The sequence below is a fragment of the Sciurus vulgaris genome (assembly GCF_902686455.1).
Source record: "Sciurus vulgaris genome assembly, chromosome: 12".
Lineage (NCBI taxonomy): Eukaryota > Metazoa > Chordata > Mammalia > Rodentia > Sciuridae > Sciurus > Sciurus vulgaris.
The window spans coordinates 24,163,022-24,183,791 of record NC_136473.1 but is presented as its reverse complement, the minus strand read 5'-3'; the positions used below and the strand labels follow the sequence as shown (position 1 = coordinate 24,183,791).

The following is a 20,770-nucleotide window of genomic DNA, read 5'->3' as shown; positions in this document are numbered from 1 at the left end:
TAAACTTTCAAGACCTTTACTCTTGACTTACAAATAACAAGGTAAGCAATTGTATATTATTTTCACCAGGGTGGAAAAAAACACTCCTACAATAAAAAGCATTTCTTTTTAATTCAGTTCTTTAAAACTAAATCTTTCTTATTAATGGAAAAATATCAGTATTTTCTTCATATAGTTGCTTTATCTTTGTATTGTCCATATGATAACTTTCATTCTTCACTCCAAAAATTAAATATGGAGTAACACTGGAATAGGAGGTAAATTAAAATAATTCGGCAGATATATATATATATATATATACCCACCCCAAACGAGGGTGCAAATTGCATTGTCAGCATTTCCTCTGAAAAAATGAGACGTATTGCTGTAGTGCTACCGTGTCCTCGAACTTAGTGTTGGTTTTATTGGCGCTTATTCTCCGCTCGAATAACGTCTGTAGGGAGAACGGACCGGCAGAGTGGAGAAACAGGACGCTATTTGTTTCAAAGGTTTCAGAAATCTTGAAAAACCTTCTCTCTACTTTTGCAGTCCTTTCCAAGAAGTCGGAAAATACACTCAATTATTCTCCAGAGTAACCAGTGCACAAGACATTTTGACTTGGGACTTGCTATAGCTAAATAATGGCAAAAAGTTAGAGGAAAAAAAATCTTTTTTTTTTTTTGAGGCTCGCACATGCGCAGTGAGATGCAGCTTTTTTTCCCTTTCTTCTTCTTCGCCTCTTCAACATAAGCTATTGGCTCCTTTTCTTGCCTCTGGGATCTGGCCCGCGCCGCAGGGTCTTAGGGAGCTGGCTGCTGTAGGACTGTGCAGTTCTTACCACTCCTGGCAAAGCGACCTTGGAGCCCTTGCCCACCCTTTCCCCAGCTAGGGGGCTCTCTGAACGTCCCGGGAGAAAACCGCGCAAAGCAGGCCGATTCCAGCAGCCGCGGGAGGGTTTTGGCTGCTCCAGTGCTGCGGCCTCGGTGCTCGCGGTTCCGGTGTCCTCTGGGTCCCGGGTGGTCCCCACCGGTCAGCCTCGCCGAGGGGAGGCTTGGGCCGGGACCTTTGGCCGAGACCGCCGACAGCTTTGCGGTTAGAGTGGAAGGTCTGGCCTGGGAACCAAAGTGAAAGGAGAGAGGCCTTCATCTCCCAGTTGCCCCACTGCGCCTTCCCTCCTGATCCCAGGCCGGCGGCGGGCAGAGCTAAGAGGGAGCGGGCGGGTGGGACCGTACGCCCCGAGGCGGCAGAGCCCGGGTCAGCCCTGCGAGGCCCAGAGGGATAGTCGCCCGGGCCCATCCTCCGAGGTTCTTCCGCACTCGCGACCTCGGGCCGGGCGCCCCCGCCCTTTCCTCCCGCGACGACTGCGGGTCGGGGCCCGCTGTCCTGGCCAGGCTCTGCGCCTCCTCGGCAGCCTCGACCCGCGACGCACAGCGGGCCCGCGGGCAGCCCCCACCCCTGCTGGGAACTTCGCGGAGACCGCGCAGCTGCTGTTGGGAGTTGGAAAAACTTTAGAGGAATGGAAAAAGTCAAGGAAATTGGGGTTCTCCCCTCGGCTCGACACTCCTGTCACCACTGGACACCGCCGCCTTCTGGGGGCACCGGGATAGATCTGGGGACCCCGCGGGTGGGGGTTTGCTGGAGTCCGGTTTCGGTTCGGGGTGGTCGAGTCCGCCCCTACCCTGTCCTGGTAGGACTGACACCTGAGGGACCCAAGATCTGTGTCCTCCCCGACGCCGGCTTGATGCTCTGTAGGGTTTCCTTTGTGGTACCTTCCATCTTTGTCTCTTGGGTTGTGTACAAAATAATAATGACAATAAAAAGTGGGAGTGGGGAAAATGTCTACATTCTCTAAGAAAAGTTCAACAAATGCCAGAATTTTCAGGAGTGGAATGCCGACGGGATGTTGAGAGAGTGGCTTTCAAACTTTCCTACTTGATGATGCTGACTTTGGTACAATTTTTAATTAAGAAAATCATATAAATCTTTCAAAAGATATTCACTCTCACACATACTAAACAGCAATAATTTTTTATGTGTGCACGTTATTGCCTTAGAAAATGTTATGCTGGTTTTGGCGTTTACATCAAAAGCGTCAAGTTTTAGTATCAATCACTTCGTGCTACATGGTGCCTTCTTTTTGGAAGTGAAATCATTCATGCGTGGGATTCCCCCTAATCACCGCATTCTATGTGGGTGGAAAAGATAGTTCAATCTCTGTATCCACGGAATTACTGTGAAGGAAGCTACCCTAAGTAGGTGTATCTTCAGGACTTTGGTGCTAGCTAGCTAAATCACGGTCACCTTAACATTCTATTGGCCTTTTTATGGAAAAGAAACATAAAAACTTTAAAGTTTAAAGCGTGGGGAATTGGCTTTAAAAAGTTTGAAAAGCAAAAAATTAGAAATAAGACATAAACACAAAGTATGCAGAGAAATGTTAATCTTCTCCCCCTGATGGACATGTTCAAATCTCTACTGTTCTACTGACAGACTGGATGGCACAACTGGATGGTCTGCTTGGACCCAAATGTAAAACAGTTGACGTTATTTCTCCAAAGAGGCACAATTGCAACATTTAAGGTGGTCATGATTGTTTTCATCATTATAGATAACATTTTGGGTCATCTGAGCTATGGAGTCTGTAATGTCTTCATTTTTAACTCAAGTATGTAAATGTGGAGTTATCTCAGTAATTTGAGATTTGTTGTTGGTAACATGATTATTCTCATAACTCAGATAATTGCATACAATTGGATGCCTGTTAAAACACTAATATAATGTTTTAATTCTTTTTAAAGATTTCATATCTAAAGATCAGCTATTTTGTTAAAACAAGAAGTCTTTTATTAAATGATATGTTAGATATTTTCACCTTTTATCAACTACTTTACCCCAAGTTTCACATTTTTTCTTCTAAAACACTTAGAGCAACTACAGTCTTTGAAACAGTAGCAGGTATATGCTTGTTGAATTAATACAGGCTACAGTATGTGCTTGAATATTGAATTAATGTCTATCTCTTACTAGACTTCATGCCCTGGAAGATAGACACATTCTCTCATTAGCAAAATGTTTGACACACATTGATATTTAGTGTGTTTGACTTGATAGGGGATTATATATACATATATATTTTTTTTTACACACACACACATACACTCCATGCACAAGTTTTTAAAATGTGGATGTTAATATCTAATTGGCATATATACAGCTTAATTTTTAAAATCAGCTAGGAGCTGAAAAAATACATGCATGTTAAAATTAGCAAAGCTTTTTTAGGTATATATAACATATTCCCATGAGAACTCTGCATTCTTAAAGATTTGTAAAGAGAAACAGAACATGATTTTTTTCAGAACAAGATTTTACGATTGGTTTTATACTGTTTTGTTTTTCAGTCTCATCTTCAGAAAGAAGGAATTAAGTGGAAAAAAAGATTTTGAAGTTATATAATTAGCAATTTATTCCAAAAGCAGCCAAAGGCTTACAAAGAAACTTTTCATAGAAACACTTTTGCAAGTTGTTCAGATGATGTTTCAGTCTCAAATACAAATCAAGTACATTGTATAACTCTAAATTCAGTTGGTACTTTTAACAGTAAACGTGGTTTCATGCTTTTTAAAAAAATCCTGTAGTATATCTTTGAGTAGTTTTCTTTTTCATTGTTGTTAGTTTACAGGTGTGCATGTGATCTTGGAGCATTCATTCCACTTTGTAAAACAGAGTGTCATTTTGTTTTAAAGTTAGAAAGTTGGAAAATGAACCAAAAAATATAAATACATTATATTATTTTTTTGGTTAGTAAAAGTAATGTTTGCCATATTTTATACTTAAATCACTAACAATTTCATTTACACATACATTGATTATTCTGTTACAGTTCTCCATTTAATTTTAAGACTTTAAAAATATATAGAATAAAGGGCAAAACTCCAAATTGAATACAGTGAATTTCAGATATAGAGAAGGCATCCAATATTCTGTTTTGTAAGAAATAATACAATTTATCTCATGGGCATTGTTAATGACAGATACTCAGATTCTACAGTTTAAAGTAATTTGCATGTCATTTGAATTGAAGTTTTCAAACTTTGTAGCATCCCATACATCCCTCTGTTAATACGTTTAACTTTTTCATTATTGAGCTTTAAAAAAATTTTTTAAGTAGAAAATATAAAGTTGATACTAAAAATGGCAGGTGTAGTAGTTTAGGAGTTGAATTGTTTGTTTAAAGACTGAAACTAAGCATGGAACTTTTTAGTTTTAAGGGGATTTTTATTTTCATAATGCAACAAGGAACTGAAAATAAAATTGCGAGGTTTTAGCAAATTTTAATTATTTACTCGGTTCCCTCTACACCTCTAAAAGAGAACACACAACAACTTTTACTTGGGAGTTTACTTTAAAGGGCTTGTTCTTTTAAGAAAATGTAGAGATCATTGTGAAATTTATAGTTTAGAGCTGAGTGAAGGTATTGTATCACTTGCTTCTGAACTGCAGAGGAAAAGACGTGCACCTACTCTGGGGATATCAGGAATCCCACTAGGTCTCCCTTTCCCTTTCTCTGATTGCTGGTCCATTCCACAACTAATTTGGGGGCTCCACAAAATGTCAGGACTTCACCAGGAAACTCAGATCAGTGTGAGATCTCAAAGATTATTGTAGAGGACTCACTGCTAATATGAGTACCCAGCTAAATTTGCATGCTCCCTTCTATTGAAGAAGAGGTATCAAGGATATCCTGTCTTGGCACTACCCAGCAGCTGTCTCTGACTATCTGCATATTTGACACCTGGTGAAATTGTAGTTTCTGATGGAGCAATATTTAAAGTTGACATCTGTCATTGAAACATTTGGTATACAGTTTTCAAAGACAATCTAGAAACCAGTGATAGACTTAGTACTTAAATTTTGTTTAAAAAGAATTTGGGTAAAGAGTTCAAGTTGTATAAACTAGGGAAGTCTGGCTTTCCGGGTAAAGATTCTCTCTCCCTTTTGTAAATGTCACTCAGCAATAAAATGAAGTCTAAACTTAAATGACAAAATACTTTAAAATCACATTAAAATGAGAAAACAGCAAACTTGTTTAATTAGGAGAAAGCGACCAAAGACAGGGCATTTATCATGGTATTCCACCCTCTTCTTTTCCCATTGAATCTCTACGGGTGCTTATGAAATGCTTTCAATACAGTGTAATTAAGTGTGTGAGTATCCTTGTGACTCTCCAGGAATCCTGAAATAAGAAAAGACGGGTATATCAAAGCTGGGTTGCATTAAGAACAATGTATTTATCAGATTATACACTGTGAGATCTCTCTTGATGGTCAAACCTTAGACAACCCCACTGCTGCGCACTTGTCTCGCCGCACTAAACCCCAACTCCCACGGTGCGTGGGAAGCTCCCGCGCCCTGTCCGACTCAGTGCGGCCGTCTAGACCCCGCGCGGGTCTGGGTGGGTATGTCCTCCCGGCTGCCGCCCGCACCACGCAGGCCCGACGGGCAGTGACACTCGACGGCGGAGGACCCGCGCGCGGTTTGGCGAGTCTGGCCCACCCGGAGAGCCCCTGCAGGCGGAGTTCCGCCGGGGTTGGCGGTCCTGGCGCGGCAGCCCAGCGCCGGCCTCCCCGACACCGCGGCCGTGACGTCACGCCCGGGACTGGCCGTTGCCGCGAGACGGCCGCGTTCCGGTTCCGGTCGGTTGCCCGGGCGACGCGTGTACACAGAGAAACGGATCCCGTCGGAGGCCGGGTTCTCGCAGAGGTCGCCCACTGCGCGGACTCGCGGGCTGGGCGCTGGCGAGCCGCGTCGCCGCGGAGCTGGTCCCGGGTGGACGGCGGCCGCGGGCGCCATGAGTCAGAGGCAGGTGTTGCAAGGTAAGCCCGGGGCGGGCGGGGCGCCCCGACGGGCTGGCGGCGCGGCGGCGGGCGAGGCGGGCCGCCCCACCGGGTCTCTCTCCTGCAGTGTTCGAGCAGTACCAGAAAGCCCGGACCCAGTTCGTGCAGATGGTGGCGGAGCTGGCGACCAGACCCCAAAACATCGAGACTCTGCAGAACGCGGGTGAGCGCCCACCCCGGACGGCGCCCTGCCCTTCGCGGGTCGCCCCTGGCGCTGAACCCTCGGCCCCACAGCACCCCGCCCCGGCCTCGCCTAGCGCGAGTCTCCCGTCGCTAATCCCCGCGCGCCCTCCGCTCTGCCTCGGCCTCTCGTGGCCCAGTGCCCCTGGCCTTCCCTGATCCGGGTCCAGGTCCCTCCGCTCTCCCCAGCTTCAGGGCGTCCAGCTTCCCTATCAGCTGAGCTTTTGGAGGAGGGGTGGGATGGGAACGCGAGGACCGCATCCTTTATTTCCTCCAGCCCCCTGCAAAGACCAGAAGTATTCATTCTCCTTAGCTGGTCTTCGGGGGTGAGACCCAGAGGGCGAAGCTGCTAGACTGGTGTGAGCGGGGCTGATTTCCTTTTTCCATTTTTCATTGCAACCAGGCCCGTTGTTAGGTTGCATGGAGGCCACACGACTTGCCTGGAAGTTGTTTTACGTGGATGAAAATCTACCCTACTCAGATCCATTTTATCTCGGTGCCATTGTCACCCTGTCCTTGACCACCTTTGCTTTCCACACTCTAAAGAAATTCCAAACTGGTTTACGCAGTATTTCTATGTCTTGCATTAGTTGAAAGAAAAGTGATAAGCTTGAATCTTTTTCCAGAGATTAGAAGTCTGTGAAGACCAGATTTTGAGAATCCTTAAGGTGCTCTCATTCCACCCCCGCAATCCGCAATTGAGGGTAGGGTGGGGGAGGATTTGCTTCTTATCTGCCAACATACACGGATAGAGGAGATAAGGGTGGTTTTCCTCTCTACATCTTTTTGTATTAAAGTTGATTTCACCACCATTTGAAGTGTAAGTTTACAATTTATCATTACTATGCCATCAGAAATCTTGAATTTATAGGATATGACCCTTTAACATGTCATTAAAAACAAATTGAGAACATATTGGCAAAGCAAGGATATAATGTTTATTCTGTTTTTTTTTTTTTTGTTTTTTTTTTTTTTTGAGGGGAATTACTATTACATCTATGTGATAATTTCTTTTGTCACTGGGATTTTGATATATATTCCTTGGGTGTTTAGGGAGCAGGTGCATTTAGAATAGAGAAAGTGTATTTTTAACCTTTAAAAATATTTAAATCTGAGATAATTATAGATTCACATGCAGTCCTGTGGAATTATACAGATTCCCTGGTACCCTTTAGTTTCCTCCAGTGTAAACATCTTATAAACTATATATCACAACCAGGATGTTGACATTCATAAAAATTCATTGAACTTATTCAGGTTTCTCCAGTTATATTTAAGTATTTGAGTTTGTGTGTTTCATTGCATACAATTTTATTCCATGTGTATTATTCACCACCATAGTCAAGATACAGAATACTTTTCATCATTACAAGGAGTCCTTGTGTTGTCTGTTTAGAACCACACCCACTTCCTGCCATCCCTAACTCTGGGTAATTATTAATCTATCTCCATTTGTAAAAATTTTGACATTTCAAAATTGATAATCTTTTGTTCTGTAGTTGTTTTATGTAGATTAATTTTCTTTGTTCTCTCAAAGTACCCATAATAATACTTCACACATAGTATTTTAGTTATACAAACAAGTCTATTAGGACATTGTACATTTTAAAAATGCAGTTACTTTTGAAGTTTTTTTTTTTCTCAGTACTACTCAGTGTCCTTTGTGAATGAATGGACGCCATATACAAAGATTTGCTTTCAGGATAATATGTATACAGGTATATCAAAACTATTTTTTAAAAAATGGAAATACTGAACTATACATAGCACTTAAGATATATAGTATCATCTTTTACTACAGTAGTACAGATTTCCTCTTTCTGTAAGAGTACAGTATAGAGTATATTATGGGATTTATTTATCCATCATCCATCCATCTATCCATTTATTCCTCCTTTCTTATTTTGAGACCAGGTCTTGCTATGTTGCTCAGTGTGGCCTCAAACCCCTGGGCTTAAGTGACCTTCCTACCTCAGCCTATGAGTAGTTGGAACCACCACACCCTGCTTATGTTATGGAATTTAATCCAAACTGGCAGGCCAAGTGATCACCAACATATAAGTGAGTTAAAATTGACATTCTGCAGTATGGTCTGACTTGTGAAGAAGTAGAATACAAAAGAAATATAACAATGTTTTAAAATTGTCTTTTTTTGACTGTTATCTTAATGACATGCTAAGATTTTTTCTTTTCCCAGGAAATTTATTTTTAAACTGATGTTATCTACATTCAACTTCAAAATTCTTTTAGTAACTTTAAATAGAGACTGATTGTGAATATAGCCATATATTTATTCTTTTAATTAAAAAATAACCCGGGGCTGGGGTCATAACTCAGTGGTAGAGCACTTGCCTGGCATGTGTGAGACAATGGGTTTGATTCTCAGCACCATGCAAAAAATAAATAAATAAAATAAATGTCCATTGACAACTAAAAAAAAAAAAAAAAAAAACCAACCCTGCAAGTTTGTTATGTAAGCTTTTCTTTCTTGTGGGTGAACTTAACCATTCAAATTGTTTATTTTTTCAAAATTACTGTGGATTTAAAAATGCTTTCAAATGGGCCACAATATTTGTGTATCAATTATATAATAAAATCAAACTTTTTTTCAGGAAAATGCCTTCATTTGGGTAGTGTACCAATGCATTTTACTCCTGACTTTGACATATTTTTTTCCCTTTTCCTCTTAAATATACTGTTTAAGTAAACATGTATCATGGATCCAGTATAACATGAAAAAAATGCTTTTCATTTAGACATCATGATTAAACAATAATTAATCTTAAGAATTTTGAATCATTGTATGTACAAGAAATATTAAAGGTGAATATTATCAAATGGGTTTATTGCATTTTAAATTTCCAGTGTTTTTCATTGTGTTTTTGATGTGCTAATGAGAGAATTTGCCTTATTTAATAGTGAGAAGTCATTACCAAAGCAAACAAAATGTTACAGGGTCTCTTCTTTAGAGAGTTTGGAAAAGAGTAAGTTTGATTTCTAAATCAAAATTGTTACTCCAGAGAACTGTGTACAAATGCCTATAACCTTGAGTTTTTTTTTCCTCATTGAAGTTCATTCCTTCTAAATCAAAAGAACACATATGAAAACATTAAAAGGTTTAATGTTTGTTATAAAATCTCTTTATGTACCCTCAAACCCTGTATGTTTGTACCATTACATCTTGTAGCTATTTAAAAATGAATTTTGATACTTCCTCTTTCTGAATAATCAGCAACACATGACTATAATAGTAGGGACAATACATTGTTACTTTTACCAATTATAATATTTCAGCAATTGGTTAGTTTTAAAATATAAGAAACATGTTTTGTGGCATACTGGAATACCAGGCCCCTCTTAGGTCTATTTAGGAGGTCTTCTAAAGTAAGCTATATAAGTTCCAAAAAATTATTTTTAAACTGCTTAACTACATAAAATAAACTTTTTCTGAATCAGGTATTTATATAAATGGGGGTATAGTTCTATAGTATTTTACATATAACCTGTAGAAATCAGTAAAACATGGCAAATCAGTATTTATGCACATTTTTAGAAGACTAGGAATAGAGAAGTTTGTATAACACTTTAGATATGCCTCGTTTTAGGCTGTTTGGCTGATTGAGACAGTTTAATAGATTCAGGATTTAAGAAAATAACAAATGTTGATATAAAGTGATTTTAAATTGCAGGTATCTGGAGCAGGGCAAAAATCTTCAGATTATTTAATACCTCAATATGCTATGAGAAGGAAAAGCTCCTAGTTAGCATTTATAATGCACTTAAAACATATCTTGCTATATATATGTACCATGATTCTCTTATAGAACATGCTGTACTAAAGGATATTGCAACTGAAAGTTATCAGTGACTTTAAAAAATTTAATCAATCATGCTTTAAATTTGATGTATTCTGCAATATGAAAGGAATCTTAAAATTGTGAATATAAAAGATAATTAACTCAAAGCACTAATTTTTTCTGAAAGATAGAGATGAAGAGGGTTGTTACATATGCTTGAGTGAAAAATATTCCAGGGTGCTCTAAAAATTATGAATTTGTAGCTAGATGTGGTGGTGAACACCTGTAATTCCAGCAGCTCGTGAGGATGAGGCAAGAGGATCCCTAGTTCAAAGCCAACCTCAGCATATTAGCGAAGCCCTGAGCAACTTTGTGAGATCCTGTCTCAAAATAAAAGCTAAAAAGAACTGGGGATGGGGCTCACTGGTTAAGTGTCTCTAGTTCAATCTCTGGTATAAAAAAACAAACAACAACAAAAACCCCAACACTACATCTTAAAAACAAAAGATTATTTTCAGAGTTTTATCCAGTATTCCAAACTACTGCTCCTTCATGACCATTTATCTGTTTTATTATTTAAGTATAGGAATATAGTAGAAAATAATAGAGCAAGGGCTAGGGTCTCAGTGTATTCTTAGCAAATATCGAACCATTAAAAAATACTTCAGGGTATAAATAAGTCTTAAATAAGTTGTAGGAGTTGTGGGTTAAATTTAAATATTAGAAGTTTTTTATTTTTTTTTTCAAAAATGTTTGAATAATTACCCGAGTATTCCATAATTCCACTTTACATTTTACTGTTCCTTCAGTGCCTTCGCTCTTCTGCCTGGAATTCTTCCCTATACTTTTTTCTCTAACTAATTTCTAACCATACGTTACAGCTCTTTTTAGATGTTGATTACTCAGGGAAACTTTCCCTGAACTCTCACAGTAAATTAAGTGTCTGGACTTATGCTTCCCTTGCTTCTAGTATTTCTCTTACATAGTACTTACCACAGTTGAAATTAGTTTCTATCTAGCACCCCCATGGTGTTGGGAATTTAGGCAAGCATTGGACTACTGAGTCATGTTCCTAGCCAAAATTATTTAGTTTGTTTTTTCCAATTACTATACATTACATGCCTAGCATAATTGGTTTTCTTTTTGCTGAACTAGGGATTAAACGCAGAGCTTTCATACATGATAGGCAAGCACTCTTGCCACTGAGCTCTTTTTAAATATTTGAGACAGGGTTTTGCTGCTTTGCCTAGGCTGGTTTGGAACTTGTGATCCTTCTGCTTCAGTCTCTTGAGGAGCTGGGATTACAGGTCAGGACTATCACAACCAGCTCACTCCTAGCATAATTCATTTTTTTTTTTTTTTTTTTTTTTTTTGGTACTGGAAATTGAACCCAGAGGTGCTTAATTGCTGAGCCACATCCTGAGCCCTTTTTATTTTCTATTTTGAGACAGGGTCTCACTAAGTTGCTTGGGGCCTCACCCAATTGCTGAGGCTGACTTTGTACTTATGATCCTCCTGACCTCAGCCTACTGACTCTCTGGGATTATAGTGTTCGCCGCCACCCCTGGCACACCTAGCATAATTCTAGGTGTTCAAAATATTTAAGTAGGATGAAGGAAGGATTTTAATTATTTTTGTTTTCAAATCTCTTAAGAATTGGATTCTTAGAACAGTGCCAATGAATAGAGTAGTGTGGATATTTAAACCCAAAGAACATTTGGTAATTGCCCTCATCATAAATAAGTTAGCTAGAATATATTTTTTTTTAACCTTCCAAAGAAAAGTCTTTATTCTGCAACCAATCCACAAGTGTTCAGTGAGGCCTAGCACCATACCAGGTACACTAGACTAAGCATAAATAACAAAAGTGTGAGATGTGTTCCTGCCAATTTCAGAAGTACATTCTAAATATTTCTCAGGAATTACTCTGTGGTTAAAAATAAATCTAGACTTAGTTGCCAGTATTACAATGTAATGTTTTACCCATGTTTACCATGGCATGAATATTTTTCCTATTATAATTTCATTGTTATCAATAAACAAGGTTTACTTTTTTACTTTTGTTAAAAATTCATCTTACATCCCCTTCTCTATAATTTGAATCAAGATTTTTTTTTTAAAGGAATTTTAAAACTTTAGTGGAAGTGCTCAGCTACGAATGTAGCCAACAGTTGTCTGGACAAAAGAGCTCCAACCTGAATGAACTTAGCTAGTCTCATTAATATTTGGAGACAAAATACAGCATAAAACCACGTCCAAACAGTTCCTAAATGTTACTATTACGCAGAGCAGGAGTTAGAACCATGGAGTGTGATCTAGATAAGTGATGTTTTTCATAGAAGATTTAGCACCAACTGGGGGACAATACCGAGGGTGGTGGGGAGGGAATTTCTTCCCCAAGATTAACCTTTTGATGCTCACAAACTCTCACAGCTCACTAGTGAGTCCTGGGAATAGACACTAACCAATAGCCTAAGGTAGAGTAAAACAGTTGTACATGGTTATGATTCCCCACAGGAGTGAGCCTCGTGCTCTGTGTAGAACATTCTGCACAGAGCAGGGAAATGGGATCAGCAGCCTTGAGGCCTAAAATCTGAGACAGTGACACCAGAACACAGAAACAACATCCCCTCACTTCCTCCACCTGACCCTCACCCTCCCTCCACTGTGGACTGTGGGCTTTAGGAAAGAGCCTTGGCCTTATGCTGGGCTACTAAAAGGGTGTTCATTTGTCAAGCAGTGGAAAGGATTAGCCTAAGGGAAGGGCTGGATAATTTTCTAGTGTTACAGTGTCTTTACACTCTAACAAAGAAATCACTGATTTCTTTAAAGTATGTTAAATCAGGAAGTCTGGGCTAAGTAGAACATAAGGGAAACATTCCAGTCTGAACCTCTTCACACTGTAGTAAGCAAGTACCTTTTATTCTTGAGGATCATTTGCTTTAAAGCACTCAAAAATGAGCTGCTAACTTGGGCAGTAATGGGAAAGAATTCATTCCTTCCTTCCTTACGAATTGAGGACCCTAGGTATACAGAGATGCCAGATCCAGGACTGTAACTAGACCTGTCTGTACTCCTCTCCAACTTCCTTGTCTCTTCATCCTGTAGACCACTTTGTTGTACCGGGGAGCACTAAGGACTCCTACATCAACTACAAAAATGAGCATCAAAGATATTGAAATGGATGGTAGCATTTAAAACATAACACAGTGTTTCTTAAAATGTCATACTAGTTTTATAGCTTGTGTAAGACACTGTGAGAAAACTGCCCCCACTCGCAGTCACACAGCAACCAAGGCTCCTCACACGTGCACATGTACCCAGAGGATGCCAGCTGGCTTTGCCACAATGCACAGGGGATATAGACTCCTTTGGGTCACTCCTAGTTTTTGAACTATTTGGAGAGCTAGTCCAGACCTTCATAAAACCCATCTCCATTGATAACGCAAGTAGCCCGAATGTACCAGTTTCTCTGGTGGAGAGAATGTATGCTAAGCTTGTCCTTGATCTCTGCTGCATTCGTGACATTGGGAAGATCCTGTTTATTTACAAACAGCAATAAAACTGCATATCTAAGTTCATCCTTTGCTAATATTCTGGTTAGTTCTTCTGGGACTTCATTGACCATCTCTCTGTCATTACTGTCAACCACAAAAATCAGACCTTGGGTGTTCTGGAAATAATGTTGTCACAAAGGTCTGATTTTGTCATGGCTACCAATATTCCAGGCTGTAAACTATTTTTACTTTCTACTGTCTCCACATTGAAACCTATTGTAGGGATGGTAGTCACAATCTCTCCCAGCTTCAATTTATACAAGATCATGGTTTTTCCAGCTGCATCCAAACCCACCATAAGAATTCAAATCTCTTTTTTTTCCCAAATAGATTTTTAAACAGCAATTTTTAAGTGTTCCCCATTGTAATTTTAATTCTATAACCTATCGCTGCTTAGAACTCATTTCTTTAAATTGCTACTGATCTTGTGATTTTTCTACTTTACCTTATATTAGAATATTATTTCTACATGGCTCTAAAAATTTCTAATAAACTTTGGTATTAACTATTGAAACAAGTCATCTCTTTAGGTAATTGGGTAACCAGTGGCTATCCAATAATTGTGAAACTTGGTGGACTTTGAAATCTCCTTTAGGACCATCACAGGAATTTGAGTGGAGAGCAGATGTGGAAAACATTAATTGCCCAATCTCTGGAGGTGTGAGGGAGTGGGAGTGATATTTAGGGTTTAAGCCAGCTTCATAACCCAAGAGAACTTTAGGCTTCTGTGACTCCTAAGAAAAGTCTTATCAAACCAGAAGCTCTTGAAAAGCATCCAGGGAAAGATCTGTAATCCCTGGGGAGTTGAGAACCAAGATAGTACTTCAAAGGGTTGTGGGACTGGAAGCCTGCCTGGATCAAGGAGAATTCAGGAAAGACTTATTCTGAGCCCTGGGCGGTCAGCTGCTCTGTGGTTTGCTGACTTTCTCTCTCAAATCCAGGGCCTACTCGTGCCCAGCAAGTGTTCTAACCTCTATCATTTTTTCAATTTTATTTAGAGACAGGATCTCACTAAGTTGCCCAGTCTGGCTTTGAACTTACTCAACCTCCCAAGTAGCTGGAATTGTAGGTGAATACCACTGGCCCAGCTAAAAATAGATTTTTTAAATTAATTGCCTCCCAAATGTTTCCTCTTTGAATATTATGCATAGCAACTTCTTGGAATAGGAAATCTTTTTTGGTACAGCCTATATACCCTCTCTGCTGCCTTATTCCTAGACATTTCTATCTTCTGAATTCCTTAAAGCTTTAGGAATTTGTGGTCACTCATGTATCTGACATCTTATACTCAAAAAGAAGATTACCATGGACATATTATTTATTTTGTTTTTGTTTTAACTACAATATATCTGAAGAAGAAAATTACATGTTACTTTTCACTGTTGGTTAATTCATCATTCAGTGAATATTTATTTTGTATCCAAATACCAGAGGGATGCTTAGATGCTAATCATTACCAAGGTGAAAGGAATAATCCCTGTCCTTAAGCAGCTTATTTGCTGATGGATGGATTGGATGGATAGATAGAAGGGTTCCCTCCAGCCCCCCATTTATTTGAAGGGAAACTAACTTGGAATTTAGGAATAAGGGACATTCTTCAAGGGATACATCTAGGAGTAGATGTTATCTCTGATGAATTTCCTAGGAGTTAGATGAAACAGCACCAGGTAGAACATTACATATGAAGTCACAAAAACAAGAGTAGAAAAGGGTAAGTTTCAGGTGTGGCTGGAGCTTGGGGTGATAGGGCAAGGGGAAGCATAGTCATTTGTGGTTGGAGAGGAAAACAGGCCTAATCATAAAGGACTTCCTCATATTGAAAGTTTGGATTTCTGTTGACATATATAAAAAGCCCTTGAGGGGTTTTAGTCAGAGAATAATTGAACCCATTTTGTGTTTAGAAAAATGATTTTAGGGCTGGGGATGTAGCTCTGTGGTAGAGTGCTTACCTAGCATATGTGAAGCTCTGGGCTCCATCCCAATATCCCCCCCCCCCACACCCACCAAAAAAGGGGAAGATGATTGTAGCAAGTGTGGAGAATAGTTTGGAGGGGTTAAAACAGGATCAGGAAGCCTAGGTATCCGTTTTTTGCTATAGCAGTCATGTTGGAAGTCAGCAGGATTTGGTGACTTAGGAGAAGGGAACAGGGACAGGTATGGAGAAAGATGAATTCAAGATGACTCCCAGGCTTCTTGTTGTTGGACACATCAACACCTGTCCTTAATAGCCAAAGGGGATACAAAAAGCAAGGGAAATGATGATTCACATGCCAGTGACTGGGTAGCTTTGGATTCAGAGGGCTGAAGCTCCAGGGAGAGATCCTAGCTGGAAAGAAAGGTTTGGTTTTGTGGAACTTACATGTTCATTTGAAAACTATACAAAAAAATCCATTTAATATTTTCTTATGTAATTATAAACATGTAAGTTTCAGTCATTTTATCTAGAGTATAATGTGAATTTAATTAGAAAAAAATTTACTTTTTTTTCCTTCACAGTATTAGGAATTGAACCTAGGGTCTCACACATGCTAGACAAGCATTCTACCACTGAACTACAGCCCCAGTCCTGAAATAACTTATATGTTCTCTACATTCTCACTAATTTAAAATTTCAGCAATAGATGGTAACTAGTTAAGTATGAGAGAGTTCACCATAAAAATGAATGGAGTTGTTATTTAAAACAGTAATCATGGAAGGGAACTACGGTAATGTTAGTGGTAGAATAATGTGAATTCAGTGGATTACATCCTTTGATATACACTCTAAATCTGGCACATAAACCAGTTTTCATTGATAAATGGACTGTGATTGACAGTTAAAGTAGAAGCAGGAGAGCATAGACTCTGAAAGGATAGATAGTTTCTACTTTATAGTATTGACTTGAAACAAGGAGTAAGTGGGTTAATATTTATGAATTTCTTAGGGGAGTGCCTGCACATGGGACATACTACATAAGTGTTAAATAAGTTAATTTGAACTGTGCTTCCTTGCCTTTTTCAGAAGAGTTGCTAGTTGCCCAGTTTGAGTCGGTAGTCTCTGTCCCAGGTGTGGTAGTCTTTCACTGACAAACAACTGAACACTGAATCATCAAACAAAATTTAGAAGATCACCATAGCTGATAAAAATAAATTTAAAAGAAGAAAATAGATTATTCTTACTCATAGTAGTTTCTTGAAATATTTATCATTACTTTTGAGTTCTATGTAAAAACACTATTTTTTGTGATTCATTCTGACCCTTTAAGTAAATTATAAGACCTTATGTGTATTATCAGGGAAATAACATCTTAAATCATAATTGGCTTGGTGGTTTTTCTGCATTCTCAGTTTTGTTAACAAGTCAAACCCATTTTGCCTCTGAGTTAGATGACATAGTTCCTTCTGGTTGGCATCTTCTTCAGTCCTACCCCGTTCTACACCCTCTAATTTTTTCATGGGCTTAGTCTGCTGGAGAGCCTGCTGATCTCAACCTTGATGTCACTTCTCCCCAGGTTGCCTCCTGTCTTCCTCACAGCTTGGGCTGGATGCTTTGTCGTAGTTTTGCATAGTAGCTTCTGCCTCTTTAGTTGCATGTATCATATATTTTTGGGAATTATTTCTCATAACTCCTTTGTAAGTTTCTTGATGTCAAGGACAATTGTTTATAACACTTCATATATTCTTAATATATATTTCTAGAATTAATTATTCATTCCATAGTAATTCTACATTATATGGTAAAGAAAATCAATCTATGGGACCATGGAAAACAACTATTTGTTCATTGCAAGAGGGTATCAGTTAAGGGGTTATTCACTAAGCTTAGTGAACTGATTCCTTTAGCAAGAGTTTGATGGTATTTATCAAGAACTTGTTGGTATTTTGTCCCAACTAATCTTCCTAGCCCTTTATAAATTTTAACTTTTACTTCTCACAACTTTATGAGTACTCATGATATTGTCACCATTTTACATATGAGGAAACTGAGATACAGATATATTAAATAATCTTTTCCAAGTACCACAACCAGGAAGTAGCAAAGCCTCAATCTGAACAGTATCCCTATAGATTCATGCTTTTAACTACCTCCCTCTGTGTCTTTTAACATAAGCAGTCCTGTAGCAAATAGGGCAAAACATTCCTTATATTTCTAAAGCATGAAGCTTCTGTTATCCTCATTGAACCCCCAAAAGAATGCCTGAGTCATGGATTAAATTGACACTCAAATGTAATCCTTACTGTGTTTATTTGGTTAATTGTGTATAAAAATCAATTCCAAAACTTGAAGGAACTATAGTAGCAGTTTCATACTAAATGGTCACATAGCTTTAGATGAAAATAAAATGTATTGTTGGAATTTAAATTTTTAAAATTTACACTGAAAAACATATCACATATTTTATAAGTTTATGATGATTAATTTTGAATAGAATTAGAGAATAGAAAACTAATGGTAGAAATCTCTTCATTTTAAATCTAAAAAAATAAAGGACATCAAAAGACATCAAGAGGGTGTGAAGAAAACCAACAGAATAGGAGAAAATACTTGCAAAGCATAGATCTGATGAGATTATAGCCATAAGATATAAAGAACCCTTACAACTCAACAACAAAATAATCCAGTTAAAAAATGTGTGAAGAACTGAAATAGGTTATATTTTTTCAAGGAATATATACAAATGGTAATAAACATATGAAAAGATACTCAATAATCAGGGAAATGCAAGTCAAAATCATATGAGGTGGCATGTGGGCCTGTAGTCCCAGTTGTCCAGGAGGCTGAGGCAGGAGAATTATGAGTTAAAGGCCAGTCTGGACAACAGTAGGGAGACTCTATTAATTTAAAAGAATAAAAGGCTGGGCATGTAGCTCAGTTGGTAGAGTGCTTGCCTAGCACTGGGTTGAATATCTAGCACTGCAAAAATAAATAAATGTGAATGTTCATTTGGGATGGTATTATAGAAAAACCAGACCAAACCAAAAACTAAAAGTTGATGAGAAATTGAAGAAATTTGAAGAAATTGGAACCCTGGTGCTTTGCTGGTGGGAATGTAAAACCACTATGGAAAACAATTTGGCATCCCTCAAAAAGCGAACATAGAATCATTCTGTGATCCCATGAAATAAGGCAGACAAAAAGGCACAAATACTGTATGATTCCACTTAAAAGAGGTACTTAGAATAGGAAAATTAACAGAAACAGAAAAAGGAATAGAAGGTACCAGGGGCTGAGGGGAAGGGAAATGGAGAGGTATTGTTTAATGGGGTATAGAGTTCCTGTTAGGAATGATAAAATTGTCTGGAAATAGTGGTGATGGTTGTACAACACCGTGAAAAATACTTAATGCCACTGAATTGTATACTTAAAAATGGTTAAAATAATAACCTTTGTTATTTGTGTATTTTACTACAACAAAACAAAATCAAAAAATTTAAACAAAACAAAACAGGTAAGAGGTAAATATTTTCTGTTTTTCCTTTTATTTGTTTATTTATTTGTTTTTGGTACCAGGGATTAAACCCACGGGCACTTAATCACTAAATCATATCCCCAAGCCCTTTTAATATTTTATTTTGAGACAAGGTCTCATCAACTTACCCTAGGGCCTTGCCAAGTTGCTGAGGCTGGCTTTGAACTTGCAGTCCTCTTGCCTCAGCCTTCCGAGTTACTGTGATTACAGGCATGAACCACCACATCAGACTCCTTTTATTTTTAAGATGTCTTTGTATATTTCCCAGGCTGGCCTTATGCTCCTGGGCTCAAGCAATCCTCCTGCTTTAGCCCCATGAGCAGCTGGGACTATAGGTGCACATTACCTTACCCAGGTCAAGAAATCTTTGCTATGACCTAAGTAGAGCAAAGGCCCAGTTTGCACATATTTTAAAAAATATTTAAAATGTTTATTACCAAGGTACTTTCCAAGGTTATTATGGTACAATTGGGCAGATTGAAAGAACTATAATTGTAGATATTGTCTTTAAAGGAACAAAGTTGAGATGGTAAATGTTTTTATAAAACACAGCAGATTGAGGTAACATAAATTATATACATGTAATATAAGAATGAATGGGCTTTTTTTTATCATTGAAAATGGTTAACATGTTCTTCCTGATGATTTCTATATGCCATTGGCAGCAAAATCAAAGTTATTTGGCCTACACTGTATTAAAAGGAATTAAAGTTATGATTTCTTTGAGGTTATTTTGTAATCTCCATTAGATTGTTAGTTTCTTGACAGTAGATGCTGCCTTAACTCGTATATATATTTCTTTTTCTTGCCACTTGTTAAACCTGATCTGTTTTGAATGAATGACTATGGAAATGGCAAGGTTATTTGATTTTTGTTTTTTGTATAACTAAATTGCAATGAAAGTATTAGAAGCAATGTTCCCACTATAACTCTAAAACAACAACAACAAATAGAATAGGAATTCAAAGCTATAATGTGTGTGTATGTGTGTGTGTGTGTGTGTGTGTGTGTGTGTGTGTGCGCGCGCGTCTGTGCATGTGTGCGTGTGTGTGCACGCGAGAATATGTGTATGTGTATGGGGGGATTTAATGATTATCTTTAGGTAAAATTTCAAAAATATTTTCACATAATTTTATTCATTTTTATAGAGTAGGCAGAACAATATTACAGATACTAGAGTACAGTAAATGAATTTTTGTCTTATTTTTATTTTTTTGTGGTGCTGGGGATTGAATCTAAGGTCTCACAGATGTTAGGTAAGCTTGGTGATATTATGGAGCCACACCCCAACCTCTGAATTTAAAAAAAAATTTTTTTTGTAGTTGAGATGGACAGCATGCCTTTATTTTATTCATTTATTTTTGTATGTGGTGCTAAGGATTGAACCCAGTGCCTCACATGTGCTAGGCAAGCGCTCTATCATTGAGCTACAACAAGCCTCTGAATTCTTATTTTTAATAGATATATTGTTGGTAAACTTTGGGATCGTCGGTGGAGATTCTAAATATGTTGTTAGCTCCTCACTAAAGTCCTTATCTGATATTGTAGCAACTATTCAGGTTTCTGTATAGTTATTTATGAACTTTAAATTTTCATGCATGCACTTACTGTGGACTGGATTCCTAATGGACAGATAGGTAAGGAAAACATTTGTTTTTATATGTTACTGCTTTATTTTCTCTAATTCTCTGACTTTTTCTTTTTTTCATTTAGTCATCATTTTTATGCCGTTCCTCTTGCATCTTTATCTATATTTTTAGGACAAACCTATAATTAGAATGACAGTTTCCATCCTTAATTTGTGTAAGAGGTAAGAACATGTCCCTTTAGAGAAAGAAAAGCACATGGGGACTGACAATTTTGAAGTACTAAGAGGAATTTAAGGAATTAGACATTTGGAGCAGTATTTT

The 20,770-nt window shown here is 38.3% G+C and overlaps 1 protein-coding gene and 1 pseudogene across 2 annotated transcripts in view; one reads left to right on the top strand and one right to left on the bottom strand.

Moving 5' to 3' along the window:
• Positions 1 to 5,684: 5,684 nt before the first annotated feature.
• SPAG6 (sperm associated antigen 6) overlaps positions 5,685 to 20,770 on the top strand; it is a 71,089-nt gene continuing 56,003 nt past the window's right edge. The window contains exons 1-2 of the mRNA XM_079107048.1: positions 5,685 to 5,855; positions 5,944 to 6,039. Of these exons, the coding sequence (XP_078963174.1) occupies positions 5,831 to 5,855; positions 5,944 to 6,039 (121 nt within the window). The 5' untranslated portion in view covers positions 5,685 to 5,830. The remainder of the gene's footprint in view (positions 5,856 to 5,943; positions 6,040 to 20,770) is intronic.
• Positions 7,929 to 13,746, bottom strand: LOC306641805 (ADP-ribosylation factor 2-like; annotated as a pseudogene). Its single transcript has one exon. The product of its transcript is annotated as an ADP-ribosylation factor 2-like (transcript).